This window comes from Eptatretus burgeri, chromosome 1, assembly GCF_056783735.1.
Source record: "Eptatretus burgeri isolate ZD-2024b chromosome 1, Ebu_testis_v1, whole genome shotgun sequence".
Classification (NCBI taxonomy): domain Eukaryota; kingdom Metazoa; phylum Chordata; class Myxini; order Myxiniformes; family Myxinidae; genus Eptatretus; species Eptatretus burgeri.
Genome location: NC_140961.1, coordinates 138,176,299 through 138,192,922, shown reverse-complemented (window position 1 = coordinate 138,192,922; position 16,624 = coordinate 138,176,299). Strand labels below are relative to the sequence as shown.

At 43.1% G+C, this 16,624-nt stretch overlaps 1 protein-coding gene across 3 annotated transcripts in view; it reads right to left on the bottom strand.

Annotated features, from left to right (window-relative positions):
* The window catches only part of RAPGEF1 (Rap guanine nucleotide exchange factor 1), a 185,754-nt gene that overhangs the window by 28,820 nt on the left and 140,310 nt on the right, over positions 1-16,624 (bottom strand). For all 3 annotated transcript variants that reach the window (XM_085900070.1, XM_085900066.1, XM_085900074.1), the window contains 3 exons: positions 11,198-11,279; positions 10,995-11,087; positions 8,228-8,404 (listed from right to left, as the gene is read on the bottom strand). In XM_085900070.1, coding sequence (XP_085756196.1) covers positions 8,228-8,404; positions 10,995-11,087; positions 11,198-11,279 — 352 coding nt within the window. The remainder of the gene's footprint in view (positions 1-8,227; positions 8,405-10,994; positions 11,088-11,197; positions 11,280-16,624) is intronic.

Sequence of the window (16,624 nt, the reverse complement as noted above, 5' to 3'; positions counted from 1 at the left end):
CTCAAATTAGGATACTTCTTGGCACCAGTGCAGGGATCTGTGAGCTGTGAAATCCGATGCCACTGCTCATCCACTCTCACTGTCTCAGTAGCAATTGTAGCTATGGAGGCGTCTGCCTGGTAGTGAGCGAATTCACTCTCAAGACTGTCTATGTCACTATCACCGCCACTGAACAGACAGGGGAATTTCTTGATGAAAAACTCCACACAGTCAAACCCCACTTCTTGGTGTAGCTTAACATCCAGCACCTGAGCATGCTTGGCTAATTCATCATCTAGCGGCCAGGTTTTGAAGATGTAATTGCAGGCTTTCACATAATATGAGCGAACTGCACTGAAGAAACCTTGGATGTCTGACTCACTCAGAGTGAAGGTGGATTTCTTGAGACTCCTTTGTTCCCTTATATACAGTTTGGCATCGTTCCCAATCATGAGGTCCTCATAATTCTTCTGATGATTTCTGTCAGAGAAGGGTACATTTACCAGAGCAACCGATGACACCGATGGTTTCAAAAACCGTAAGAAGATATCTTTCAGAAGACCATTCAATTCTCCGTGCAGGAGATGAATACAGGGTTCGTCTCTTTGGAGCAGAAGATTCCCCTTCTCAAAAAGCTTGTTAGCATATCGAAGGAAGAAACAATAGAGTTTTGTTTGTGGAGACAAGAACATCCTGTTGACACGTTTTTCTCTAGATGCTTGCACAGTGTTTGAGGAAGATGCGCTTTTAGTTGTAGAACTCGTAGTACACTTAGCCGCAGGGCGATCACACTTGTGTTTACTGCCAGCAGAAGAGGTCAGACTCGTAGTACCAGATCCAATTTTACGTTTGAGGAGAGAGCTTGAGGTAGGTGCAGCCAAGGAAGAAGACCTCTGATTCGAAGGTTTTGCTGAGCTTCTATCAAGTGATTTGGCAGAAGCAGAACTTAACTTGGGTCCTTCTTTGCCTGTAGATGGGACTATCACAGTCTTTCTCGACTCTGAAGGGATCTGCTTTGTAGATGAACGTGATGAAGGGCCGGTGATGCTACCTGCTCTCAGCATTGGTTTTGGTGCTGTCCCTGCTGTCTTCTTCGCAGCAGATACTGCAGTGGTAGTGGTGAATGCTGCTCCACTAGTGCTTGATCCTGCAGTGCCAGTACTGGCAGTAGATACAGTGCCATCCTTCTTGCTCGTTGTTAGAGTCTTGGCTACAGTTGGTTGCATTTTTCTTCGTACTTCTTCTTTGAAGAAGAGGCGAAGTGGCTCCCACTGTTCAATCAGCCTGTCTAGGCACTGACCAAGGGACAGCCACCTTGTTGCGACATGCTTCAGAATCTTGTGTGTCGGGGCATCACAGAGTTCTTGCAGTGCTTTCACTCCTTTGACGCGTTTACTACTTTTGTCCAAGTAGTAGTAAATATCGATGAGAAAGTCATCTAATTCAATGGGTAAGGCCTGAGCCGCCTTCTTGGCCGTATTGTGCATCATATGGCAAGGGCATCCCATGATGTAGCACTCTGGATTTTGTTTGTGGATGTAAGCAGCGACTCCTTTGTGCTTGCCCACCATGACAGAGGCATTATCAGCACAAAAGGAAACACAATTTCCCCACGGAATTTTCCTGTCACTGAACTCATGATCAAGCAGTTTGAAAATGTTTTCTCCAGTGGAATCTTGTTTGCACGCAGGCAAACTTAGCAAACCTTGCTTCACAATCCCAGCACTGTTGTCATAGTACGAAATCAGGACAGGATATAGCTGGGCCTCACCACTGTCATTGCTACCGTCTGTAGCTAGGCTAAATGGAGATAGTCTAGCAATATCGGCAATAGATGAAGCAGTAACATTTGACAACTCACCAATTATTGCTGAAGTTTTTGTTCTTGCACATCCATACTTTGAAGCAACTTTTGAATCTGGAAACATCTTTTGAAATAGAGGTCCAGCATGATCTGAGACTGATATGGGCAAGTTATGTTCCACAATAAATCCACTAAAGAGAAGTTCCGCTCGGGTAACATCCTCTTCCTCGCTTGTCCCTTGTTTGGTGAAATAATTCAGAAGTGTACCGGTACTCGTGCTCGAAGATCTCTCCTTTGCAATGTCTGTGTGCCGTTTGCTTCCAACGTGCTTCCGAATATCATCGCGACCTCCGTGCTCAACTGAAATATCAACGCTGCATACTGTACAATACGCATGATGAATTCCTCTTTCAGACTTTCGAATACACGGGTATTGGAGACCGTATTCGGTCTTGTACTTCTGAGACCATTTCTTGGTCTTCGTAAGCTTCTTTTCTGCCATTTCGTAATCAACATCGAGGGCTTGAAGCATCGGTAACTTCGAAGTCGATGTTCCACAGCTGCAGCGCGACTCGTAGAACTCTAGCGGCTGTTAAACACCGCACGGTGGTTGCGACCGCCGGGCTGGTACGGGGCCCAGCTGCATGCAGTGAGCGTATCGCATGCATATACACTGTGCATACATACCGCATGCACTGTATTGCACACATACCGCATGCACTAAATCTCAGTGCATGATCGCATAAGCGAGATCCAGACCCAATGTTTCGCTGCTCCTCATTTGAATTTGCAATTTTTTACGTACAATTTGGTAGCAGCGAACGTTATGGAGTTACCACATGCTATACGTAGCAGACGATGCTTTTCATTCAATTCTCATACTAGTACATTCTGATTAGTGAACAGTGCAAAAATATCAAAATTTCGGGAGGATAAGGATAGTGATCGTAAGGGCGGGAGTTTGGGTGAATTTTCGGAAGCCTCCCGATGAAATCGGGAGGGTTGGCATTGCTGCATATTGTTGTGGATTCGCGCCCGCCGGCGTGCGAACGGCCACGTAACTCGAATCGCGGCACGTCGCCCACCGGACGGACAATCCCGTCGTGACCCTCTCGGACTAACGCGGGGAACTAGTCACGGGTGGGCCTTTCGGCCTCACCACGATCGTGCCAATCGGCCCCCCGCGTGGGATAGGGTTGCTCGCCAAATTCGACCTACCTAAGTACCCACACGGAGGGTAGACCGGGCGATCGCACCTCGCCGCAGGTCGACTTCGGACACGGGCCACTTTAAGCGACCCGTTCCGTACTATCGGGATAACCGAGCGGTGTTATCGTCAACCCCGACGGTTCGATTAATTATCGGGCGTTTTAGCCCACGACCAACCCTTTACGTGAAGTAAGATGGAGATTCAATAAAGGAAAAGACGAAGCGAAACGGGAAAAACAGTTCAACATAAAGCACATTTATTCCGCGGCAAACGGAAAGCACACATATACAATTATACACCAAAAGCAAATGTAAAAATAGAAGAAACACACAATTCTGCACAAAAAGCAAATGCAACAATGCAGCTCTACTACCGACTACCGAGCACACGGCAACACTTATACAGTTTTACTTCACAGACGGCGCCGACAACACATATACTCAAAGCAAAAGAAAAAGGGACCACCCTCCACTATGAGGGGGCAGACGGGCCTGGGGCCGAGACCGCGTCGAGCCTACCCCTCTGGTGATGAGCCGCAAAATGGCGGTGGCGCCCCGACTCCGCGGGCCTCGCTGACAGTGTCTGGAATGGGGTGGGAACGGGGCCCCCTTTTCACACTATCTCAGCGCGGGGGGGAAACAGGAGGGGGTTGTTGATGCTCGGGGGAATGAGGATATCTCGCTGGCTCGGGTCCCGCGACGAGCATCTCCACCGCGACCTCGGTCGCGTTACCGGCCTCCCCTCTCCGCAGCTCCCCGACTCTGACACGAGCGCCCTCTCGACTGCCTTCGCCGCCGCCACCTCCTCTCCAACTCTCCCACTCTCCACAGCTCCACAGCTCCACAGCTCCGTCCAACTGCTTTCTCCGACTCTTCTCTTCTCAACTCTCCTTGACTGACTCCTACTACTCCTTGGCGAGCGAACGCGGCCCTTTATAGCCCCCGGGGCTTCGCTCCTTCACCTTCGACCCTCCACCTCTGGCTGGCTCCCCATTGGACAGAAAAAAAGTGGGCGTGAATGATTTTTGATCCGCGAATCTGCATATAGCGATTATACTCCGACGCACCTGGAGGCGGGGCCAAATCGCCCCACGCTCGCCGATAGGACGGAACAGAAGTGGGCGTGAATCGTTTTTGATCCGATTTCTTCGGAAAGGCTGGTGTTTTTGCACCCGCTGCTCGGTGCGCGCCCTGCACGAGTCCAGGATCGGCGCCCACAAGCGGCGCGGGAATGGCGGTGATGCGATGGTTGCGAGAGCGAGATGTGACGGCAAGGGTCGTGGCTGTTGTTGTGAAGCGGCGTTGCGGTTGGTGGTTGTTGTGTGATGGCTGTTGAGACATGGTTGGTGGTGGTTGTGGTGGTAGTAATGGCAGCTGGTCCAAAATAAAGATAGTAAAAGAAAAACGGCTATCCTGAAGGGTCGCAGCCTGAATGAATGACATTTATTCCCTCTAAACAACGGGTTTGGGCCTAACTACACATATACTTACAGAGATATCTCACCTAAGGGACCTGAATGGTGGTTTGCGAATTTCGTCAACCACAACAATATAAACATAACGAAAGTATATAACTATTACAATAACTTATCGTTTATTGACAATTTTGAAAAGACACCGTGCATGCGTCCCGTACTTGAGTCGGTCACTCAATTATACACGAATCCGCCGCGTACAGGACGTCCACTAACCAGTGAGGGCGGTTTCGCACTGGCGCCATATCGACATCGTTAAATACATTCCCTATGGTTGTTATAATCGTAAATAATAAAATACACCCATGCGGGAGTGACGGTCATCTCTGCGAGAAACAACCATGAGTTCCTGTTACTAGGGTGTAGTGTTGTCGGGTCAGGAGGGATTTTTGGCCAACTTTGAAGTCACGTGACGCGAAAATGAAAGCGAATATCGAAAATCCGGCCTGACCAAATCTAGATATTTTCCCATAGATTCATATGCCACAATCAAATTCAAGATAACTTAAGAAATGTAGGAGGAGATAGATTTTGAAAATCGTCATTTTGCAACTACATGAAGCAGTTTTCGCAAAATTCAAAGTCACGTGACGTGTACGTATTCGAAGATATCGATATTCTTTCGAATGGACATGAAAGACAAGGTCAGCTGCTATTCAATGACACCATTCACTGACTTTTACCATGCCCAATAGAGAATATATAGCCTCCTGAAGGTAGGGCAGTTTTTGCAAACTTTGAAGTCACGTGACGTGAAAACGAAAGCGAAATTCGAAAATCCGTCCCGACCAAATTTAGATATTGTTCCATACTGTCCCATGGCATATTGATCCCATGGCATATTGATCATATGCCACAATCAAATTCAAGATCGCTTGAGAAATGTAGGAGGAGATAGATTTTGAAAATCGTCATTTTCGCATTTTTTGCCAACTTTGAAGTCACGTGACACGAAAACAAAAGCGAATATCGAAAATCCGGCCTGACCAAATTTAGAAATTGTCCCATAGATTCATATGCTACAATCAAATTCAAGATCACTTGAGAAATGGCGGAGGAGATAGAATTTGAAAATCGTCATTTTCACAACTTCAAAGGCCTCGTGACCTTGACCTTGACTTTCGGTGACCTTGAAAGTCATACCATTGTGTACGTCTCATCGACCTCTATCAGGATCACTAATGAGCAGATCTCCCACTTCAACTTCATTGTGAACGGATGGACGGACGGACCGTCACCTCTCCTCTCAACACCCATATTATTAGGTCATGCTCGAAGAGATGACCTAATAAGAGGTTGAATCCTCTATTATAATAACCAAAGAGTTTCCAACAATATGCCGTACGTGTATAGTAAAATTACGAATATGAAATCAAACAAAAACTACTCAAAAATACATTAGCCTATTTATTACTGTTTCTCGCGGAACCCCGAGCGACCTCTTGCGGAACCCTAGGGTTCTGGGGAACCCCGGTTGAGAAACACTGCCCTATAGTATCGAATACGACACATTAGTTATTCGGGTCTGTTGTAGGTGTCCATTATGACGTCTTTAGAAACAGCTCGGTTTTCTGTTTGGAATGATTTTCCATTATGTTTGACTGCCAGGCAGGGAGACAAAGTAAAATACTTCCTCACTCCTGTAGGCGCATGTGTGGTCGGGATGAATTCTTAGCCAAGGTACGTCAAAACAAGAGACTTGTCGATTTATTCATGTTCTCATTCATGTTCAAAATGTAACATTCAATTTAAATACGTTGTTCCTCGATCACAAACTGATGATCATGAACTGATAAGACAGACCGACAGACAGACGGACTTAACCAATTGCTTAACCTCACTTTTCGCTTCGCATGCGTGGGGAAATGATGACAGCAACAACGAGGGCATGCTGAAAAGTGAGGCCTCCTATTCTTTTTCTCCAAAATAGGTAAAGATATTCGAATGAAACAAAGAGCAGTCCACACATTAGTTCTTCCCACCACTGGGTGCAAGGTTTTGTGATTCTGACACAAGGTGTCTAAGTGCTACGTTTGTCAAGATGGCAGAGAGCAGCATGACTTTGTCAGTGCTGTGAATCATGAAATGCTGGAGATGAGAGTTAGGATGATGGAGACGAGATGACTGCAGATGTGAGTTGGGATGACTGACTGGAGATGAGATGACTGGAGACAAGAATTGTGTACACCATTACGATCCTGAGAGTAAGACGGTCAAAGGAGTACCACCACATAGGATCACCAGCCCAGACTTGGCACTGTCAGATGTTAATCTCTTCCCCAAACTTAGGGAACAACTTCATGGAGAACATTTTTAGAACGACGACGATGTCAAGGCTGCCGTGAAGCGCTGGTTAAGTCAGCAGGATGTGCACAGTTCTATCGTGAGAGCATCACTAAACTACTTGAACATTGGTAGAAATGTGTCGATTGCAGTGGTGATTATCCTACTGTATTAAATATGGTAATTTTATGTATGTATGTCCAGTGTATATATGTATATCTGAAAATCATACAAAAAACACAGGGCTGGCCAGATCTCCACCAAAAATTGCTTCGGTGTTGGTACTACCTATGGTCAGGTCATGGGCACAACCCCCCCCCACCCACCCCTCGCCCCCACTCCATCACCCGCGAGGGACGGGGAGAAGAGGACTTGCCAATGCTCCCGAAGGAAGCGGGTGTTTCTAGTGTTGAGAAATAATTATGCACCACGGTGGAATAAAGATTGCGGTTCATATTTATTTGTTTAATTCAAATATCTTTACCTGTTTTGGAGACAAAGAATAGTTGGCATTACTTTTCAACACACACACTGACAAGTGTTATTAAAAAAAAATATTTTCATGTGTTTTACTTTATTTTTACATCCTCATTGAGACTATGCCTGGTGTTGGCTTAATGGTTGGGGTGGTGGGCTTGGGATCTGAGGGTCCTGAGTTCAAATCCCTCTTGGCTGTTGAATTAATACCAGGTGGGGTTGACTTTGCCTGTCATCCTTCCGAGGTCGGCAAAATGAGTACCAGTATGCTGGTATCCTGTGTCAGAGTGGTGACCCGTCCAGGATTGTGCCCAATAGCCAAGGAGACTGATTAAGGAGCACCAACGCTCTGCACAGAGTATGGTCCCAATGGATGGATGGATTGAGACTCATAGACAATATGTTTGTGAAGTACAACTTGCTGTCTATTGATTAAACCAGTCAACAAATTAACGGGGAGGCGTGGCTAGTGCATTAATAATAATAATAATAATAATAATAATAATAATAATAATAATAATAAAGAAATTGGTGATAGATCTGTTGAGGCCATGATTTAAAATTAGATCGATCACCATCAAAAAAAGCAAAGTGCAATGTAGGGATGTACGAGCCTTTATCAACATATAAACTTGAATGGCTGTTTCAACTTTAAATACCAATCAGCAAGAGCGAGATGTTTGATTCAACAGAAAAATAATTCACGCCATCATTCCAACGTTGTAGGAAAAAAGCAACATGCTGCCAAATATCGAACAAAGGCAAATCACATCTATTGATAAAATAAACAATGCAAGATCATCACAAAGAAAAGATTGGATTTTGTGAAAACAAACAAAGAAAAGAAGAATGGGTGGTGAGGGGTGGGGAAAGGTTGGTGGGAGACAAATAAATTTAAGTGTCTGTAAATAAGTTTCTCAACCTATAGTCAAAAATATCACCAAATAGTCAAACATGCCAATAATTTATATTTCGAAACAAAACCCTGGAGATTCCTTACCTGGCAGCCACAGTTCTTGATGAAAGAGGCACTGTGTGCGGTGGGTTTCGAACATGTGTGGCTTTGATGATTAACTTCTCTCTCAAGAGCTGAGCTATGCGGAGGTCCCCACGCTGTAACAAGCTCAACACCATGGCCATGAGCGGAGTGAGTGTATCAATCTCCAACTCCCGAACACTGAGGACAATAAGATGGAAAGTAAGACAGAAACATTAGTCATCTATTACTAAAAGGAGATGTGGTGTGTGTGTGTGTGTGTGTGTGTGTGTGTGTGTGTGTGTGTGTGTGTGTGTGTGTGTGTGTGTGTGTGTGTGTGTGTGTGTGTGTGTGTGTGTGTGTGTGTGTGTGTGTGTGTGTAAACGCGAAGAAGAAGAAGCAGCACGACCAAGCTTTAGCGGTTCCTGCTGTCGTAGAATAAGAACAAGAGCACAAGTGAGCACAATATACGCCCGAAAAAGTCTCTGTGACACACACACACACACACACACACACACACACACACACACACACACACACACACACACACACACACACACACACACACACACACACGCGCGCGCTGGCGAATGCGCGTGCACGCACACATGCACACACGCACACAATTATATATTAAAACATGTCAATTTATGAAGAACAAGAAGGTATATACAGAATTGTGCTACTACATGGAAAACAGCATCCTGGTTGCCATGGCAACCACTTTAGATGACGAACATATGTTGCGACACACCGTCTCCACAGTCTGTACCTATGTACCAAATATGAAACGTGAAAGTTGAAAACTTTGGGAGTTAGAGTGCGGACAGGAACGGACGAACGGACGGACGGACGGACGGACGGACAACCGGTATCACATAATACGCCCCGATATATATATATATATATATATATATATATATATATATATATATATATATATATATATATATATATATATATATATATATATATATATATATTGGGCGTATAAAAATGGTCCTCTTAGAAAGCTAATAATCAATTTACTTGGTTGGAAAGCCAATAATCGATTTAGTTGGAACAAAAATTAGTGTCTGTTAATCATAAAAACACATCTTTTAGATGTCTATCTTTTATGAATTGAATCAGAAGAAGTGGGAATATGAGCTTTATGGAGCGGTTCGCATAGTAAAATTTACGATTCTCTGATGGCAGGAACCCTTTAAAAGGACACGGGAGGAGCACACAAAATTTTAAACAGCAAAAGTTCTCGAAGCAATAGAAAACTAAAATGGCACTCTTCAACATTGTGACGTCAACAGATATGCCTCCACCCACATTATTACATCATGATACTTACTTGTACCAAGTTTGATTTAAATCCCTGAACCCAGATAATTCTGGCAGCCAGACCATGTGTACAATCAGGTTGAAATTTCAAATATATATATACATATATATATATATATATATATATATATATATATATATATATATATATGTATATTTCCCATGACTACTAGATCGTAATTTGGACGTTTCACGTCGATTGATGAAGCGGTTCAAGAGAAATAATTTTTTAAAGGTTTTTATTCAATCCAATATGGCTGCCAGACCATGTGACCCTTTGTGATCATTTGTGGACACTCTGGTATACCCAAGGCTTGGGGAACATGTGGGTGAAGTTTCCCCTTGATCAGTTAAGCCATTCTGGAGAAGATTTTTAAAGGTTTATTCTTCAAAAAATCAGCTGCCAAACCATGTGACCAATGATGTCATCAATTTTTTCCCCCATACAATTTAGCCCATGATGACCTTCAAATATGTTCATACTGATCGAATAAAGCTTTCGACATCTGCAATTATGATGTCATAACAAAGCCACTGATGACATTTTAAAAATCACACTTGTATCCCATGGGGAGTACTTCACGTGTGCCAAGTTTCAATTTTTTTTCCATGGAGCGGTTTCAGAGATACAGAGGTCCAACGTTTTTCCTTTTTCCAACGCCACACCACGTGACCTATGATGTCATACTTATCATTCAAACATTTTACATGAGTGGTCGCACCTATGGTGAAAATTTTGCATCAATCGCATAAGCGGTTTCAGAGAAAACAAAAAAATTAGCATGGACGGATGGACGGACAACCCGCAAACATAATGCCTCTGGTGACTTAGTCAGCAGAGGCATAAATATATAAAACGACATGGAAGGAACACACAACCAACAACAGCAGTAACAACGACAGCAGCAACAACGTGTCATTAATAAAAAACCTTTTTCCGCATGTCACTTCATTTTACATCGTCATTCAGACTCATAGATAGACATGCAATATGTTTGTGAAGTACAACTTGCTATCTTTTGATTAAACCCATCATCGAAGTGACGTGTAGGCACACCTAGTATTTCACTAATCAAGAAGACATTGTCGTAGCAGCAACAACCACATGAAAGTTTAATTAACAGAAGGAATTGGAAGAGGTATGAAATGGACATTGAGAAAGGAACGAGGAAATGGACGAGCATAAAAAGAATAGATGGACGGACGAGGAATTGAATACGGTAAAGAGTAACAACGGTAAACAGACGGACCAGTGTTCCGGTCAGTGTTGCCGCCCACTCAAAGTCACAATGGCTCAACCCTGAAATGACCACTCACAAACATGGTACGCCAGTTTATCAAGCCACATTATCCAAGCCAAGGGCTCATCCTTGCGGTGAAAGTCCCACCACACCATCGGAATGATAAGCCACCATGCACAATTCCCGAGATCAAAGTGGATAGAGATTAGGAATCTCACCAGAGCTCATCGACAACTCTGATAAGGAGGGAGAGTGTATCAAATGTAGCTCTCCTGGCTTTTGTCTCGGTGAAACCAGATATCTGCTCATATGTGGGTCACAAGTCAAGAAAATCAGCAGAGATACCTTGAATAACAAACCGATTGATGGAACGGAAAAAGCAAGAGATGGCACAGACAGAGGCAGCACACTATAAGGATATCGATATTTGAGCCTCGTGATGAGTTCATGTGCCGACATGAAGGTGCGGTACGTGGTCAGAAAGGCTTCATTGTACATGAGATCTGCGAAACAAGAATAGAAGCGTCGAACGATATTTGAAAACAAAATCCATTCGTGGTTCACAAAGCAAGGATAGGTGAGCAAATCTCGAGGCAATACTTGTCAAGACCCATTTGATGTTCTCACCCGAGTATATGACTCATTCGAAACTGGGGTCCCAGGTTGGAATCTCATACATTGCTGATTTCTCTATTGTCGAGTAATGTCCTTGTAGTTCAGGCTAACGTACACATATTTCTTAATGCCGTTGTCCTGCATATAATACGGCATATCGACAAGTCAAAGAGCCTTAGGCCACTGTTTAAAAAAAATTCCAGCAAAACGTGATGACTCGATTAACTAAACAGCAAACAGGAGGAGTAAAAGGATGGGAGAGGTGGGGGGGGGGGGACAGAAGGGAAAGGAAAATATGACTGTGTAACTCATTGTGCATGGGAAAAGATATCTGTTAGTCCAAGTAGTACAATGGAAGGATTCATTGCATGATAAGATGGTGAAATAATAATATACTTTATGTTTCCTTACAAGAAACTTCAACCCAAAAGGACCCCTTAGGCCCATGAAAGCCTGCACTATGGTTGTTTGTCCATGCTCTACCCTTTTTAAAATGCTGAGCATCAAGTGAGGAAGTAGCACATTCCATTTTAAAAGTCTTTGGTATGATTCAAACAGGGATTGAACCACCGACCTCCCAGACTCAAATCGGACGTTCTATCCATTACACCACTGAGTCTGGTGATGTCACAGCTTTGTGTCAGCTGCAATTCCTCCCCCAGCAGAGATAAATGTTTACAGATAAACAATGAAGCAGGCATGTAAATGCAGTGGTGTGGGAATAACATAATTTTCTTTTATAAAACGTCAGTGGCTAACAGATCAGAGCTCCAAAACCAGAGCTCAAACAAACTCGCAATTCTGTAGAGTAGCGTAGAAGCATATGTATGAAACTCTAATACCGTGGACACTGGATAATAATTTTTTGCACTATGATTTTATTGCAGACATATGCATTGAGAATCAGAAAAATCATGGTTCCAATTTTTGTTTTGCATTTTTGGTCCATTTTGGTGGCTTTTAATGTGGCCCCCTCTCTCTATCGCGTGCAGCCTGTGGCTGCTGGTTGCATCATTGGTTGGGACGTGGCTATGCCGCTGATGCAGTGTCCCCCTTACCAGTACACTGGTGCTCATTTTGCCGACCTCAGAAGGATGACAGGCTGAGTCAACCTCCTGGTGTATTTTAATTCAGCGGCCAACGGGGCTTGAACTCAGGACCCTAGGATCCCAAGCCGCCACCCTAACCAGTAAGCCAACACCAGGCTTATGTGGCCCCCTAAAATACCATTATCGCTGTTTCGGTTGCAACTACCAGTTTCAAATATTGTTATAAAGCAAAGCATGTAGCATATCAAATTAAAGGTCTGGACATTTGTAACACAAATAGATCATATATATATATACACACTGATTTTTATTGTCCACAGGTATCTATGCCAATTTCCCTGGCAATAACAACCACAACGGAGTATATATCCAGATGTAAGGGGACTGTAGACTTCTGCTGCAACCCATGCATCGTCTATTCCGCTTCCTTCTATTGTGGACCCAATAGCTCGAAGTATGCACAAAACAGTATGAAGTTCGCCTATGCGAAGTTACCATCTCTCCTTGCAATCTGGCTGTAACATTTCAAGCTTCTTGGCTCTTTCATACAAAGCCATGTCCAAAGTGATTACAGCTTTTTGATTTGCTCCAGCTACAGATCTGTTCATTTCTTCTGCCTGTTTCAGAGCAGTCAGCAAAGTTGTGTATTCATGAGCAGGTGCTGCCACCAAGGGTAAAACATGAACAGATGTGGTTTCTGTGTTGGGTGTGGAGCACATCGAGTTGAAAGCGGACCATATGGGAACTATCTGGTATTCTACATTGTTTTGCTTTGGGCATGTTTGATGACTCCCTCCTGTTACATCTGTGTTATCTTCATTGTGATGTGCGTTTGCTGCCTCTGGGTCATGTTCATTGGTTCTCTCTGTCTCATCTTCGGTCTGATCAGTACACTCCTCAGTGGCATCTGCTCGCACCTGGGCTTCAGTTTGAAATCCATTTGGTATCCCATGATGATATGAATGCAAGAGAAGCCAATATAGGTTCTCAGATCTGTAGCTTTTCAAGACAGCCTCATTCTGGTTTAGTGTGAATTCTGCATACTTTACATTGGATGTGGGCTTATGTTGACTATTGATACTACATGGAAGCAGCTGTGGTTCTATTGGTGCCAGACTAGAAAGGGATCGCTCAGTACACGGTTGCCCTATGGCGATTGCATTTGGGGTGTTGGTTTCGTTTGTGTCATGGAAATGGAAAACAGCAGTGGCAGTGGCATGTAATGTCCCCTTTCCATCTGGTGTATCTTCGGCGAAATTGACGTTGTCGATTGCAAAGAAGAGGAATCTTCCCTTCACAAGTGTTTCAGGAATATACAGACCATTGTTCTGTGCAGCACGCTTCAGCACTGCATGAGCAAGTTGCATCTCTATGCGAAGGACACGCTCGTAGTTGATGGAGTACCCAAACTTATGAAGAATGATCACCTCGGTCTTACTCCGAGTGGCTTGATGAACTTTCAGACCAATTCCAACTACTAGTGGATTCTCATTGTGATGTCGAAAGCCTGCTTTCTCATGCTTTTGCACATAGGACACCTGACGATCAGACTTATATGCAAACATTATAGTCTGTGCTATGTTCCATGTTACTAGTTGAATGCTATGCTCTCTTTGTGTTGACTCAAGTGTTAACATTGGCCCTATTAGGATCCAGCGGTTGAATGCCTCCAGTGATTTGGGAACTTGATTTTCATCTAACAGGGAACCTTGAAATTTCCACGGCTGCTTTAGAGCTTCAGCGATGTCCCTTCTTATTACCTTGGCACTTTCGAAAACTGCTTTCATGTTGCTGCTCACATCGCCAGCTGCCTCGTCCAGGTTGTCAATTACGGCTCTTTTTGTTCTAGACGTGTACATCCGATCTGGTTCATTCATATGCGTAGAGCGGCAGAACTCAACATCATCAATATTTTCTACAAGCTTACGCTTCAAACTTCTCCTTGATATATGCGTATCATTTGAACCATTGACTCTGAGGACACTTTGATAAGCTGCTTCTACCTCACCCATGTCCAAGATACATCCTGATTTCAGCAGGCTGCTCATCAAGTAGAAGAATTAAATGTCTGCTGAAACCTTGGTTATTACTGCTTAACCGTCTGCTCTCTCCTGCTGTAACTGAGTTTGCTGAACGTGCTTCACCCAAAAATACAGATGGTATTTGATATCAATCGCATGGGCATCATTTGGATTGATTGCAGCACTCAGATTGACTTTCCACTGCTGGTTATTGCTGTACTCAACAACCTTTTGGAGCTGTTCCCCGGTGTTGAACTCACTGATCTGGTGGAGTGCTCCTTTCTTTGAAGATCCATTACAGAAGAAGCAGCAGTTGTTTTTATTGTATTGTTTGGCACCAGATCGCATGTTACGTTCTGTTGACGATGGGTTCTCATGTGGTGGTGGTTGTGTTTTGAGGTTCGTCCTTTCTGGTCGTCCAACTTTCGTTGGTTTAGGTACTTCGTCTGCTTCCAGTGCAGCTTCATATCTGTTTTTCAGCCGTTCAATATGGATTTTGTGCACTGCAATTTTATAGCATTCTCGATGCCATGTGACACCTTTCTGTGATAGTCCATTTGCCGTCACATCACCAAGCTCTTCTTGGATGGATATGTACTTATTATCCCCATAGAGCGACTGGGTATTCACACTCTGGATAAACAGCTGATATGATTCTGGTCTTGGGTGTTTTACGAGTTTTCCAGATGCTTTGCAAATGCAGCATATATTCAAACCTGCCAAAGATGTAGTGCAACTTGATGCTTTTGTGCTGGAACTGGAAGGACTTGGGGATGATTCATCCATAACGATAACTTGAGAACAGTTTATTTCAATGTCCACTCGACATAAGTTCCTTCATCCACAAAGCTTGGAGGTTAATCTACAACTACATCGACGACATTAGTCTTTTAGTCTGGACCCTTGACCACTTCTGCTATTATCATAGCTGACCTGAAAGGCAAAAAAATTAACATACATTGTATGTGGAATTGTAGCATGTCATAATGTTTCGAAAAATTAATTATCTTGGTGACGTTGCAGTAATTGATTTAATATAGGCTGCACAGCATCTGAAATTAACAAAAATTCAGATAAGACACTATGGTTATGTTCAATGTCATTATTGATATTATTATCATATTCTAGGCTGAATTCTGCTCAGTTTGATATATTACATGCCCAGGTTTAAACCAGAAACAAAAAAGTTGGTAAATTGTTATCATTGATGAAATAGTGCGATTCAGGGGTAGTTCACGTATCGGCTTGAAAATAATATTTGAAATGCTCAAAAAAATTGGCACCATGATTTTTCTGACTCACAGAATCCATAAGAATGAAAAAATATATGGTGCCGAAAATTATCATCTGGTGCCCACAGAATTATATAGGCCTCTACACTGTTGCTACAGAAATATAAGTCGAAGCTGCCACGACCTCTGCCCCAAACAGGCAGACGAGCAAGCAGCACTGACTCTCATGAAGATGTTAATATTAATAAGCCTGGTGTTGCCTGAGTGGTTAGGGTGGCTGGCTTGGGATCTGAGGGTCCTGAGTTTGAGCTCTGATTGCCGCTGAATTAACCCCAGGTGGGGTTGACTCTGCCTGCCATCCTTCTGAGGTTGGTTAAATGAGTACCAGTGAGGATAAGGAGAAGGAGAAGAAGGGGAAGAAGGAGGAGGAGAAGGAGAATCATTATTACTGGCATGATACACATGAATAAATGATAAAGTCTTGTATATTAGTTGGGAAAATATTCCTTGGCTGATCCCACAAGAATGGAATAATTGCGGCAATTAAAATAGTAGTAGTAGTAGTAGTAGTAGTAGTTGTTGTAGTAGTAATAGTAGTCATAGTAGTATGAAGTTTGCAATATATAATTAAAATTGCAATCCAAAATGTTATGAACTCTTGTTAAAAATAAAGTATGAAACGAATTTTGATAAAATAACAGTATAAAAAAAATGAATAAATAAGTAATAATAATAATAATTTTTTTCAATTATTTTCCATAATTACCTTGTCAAAATTTTTCTCAAAAGATTTGGTTTTGACAAATGTCGAAGGCACTGCTACCAGAACATTAAATATTAGTTTTAGTTATATATTGCATTTAAACAAGGATTATAATTGGTTGATCGACTACATAATATGTACATTGTACGTGCAAATAACATTGCTTTG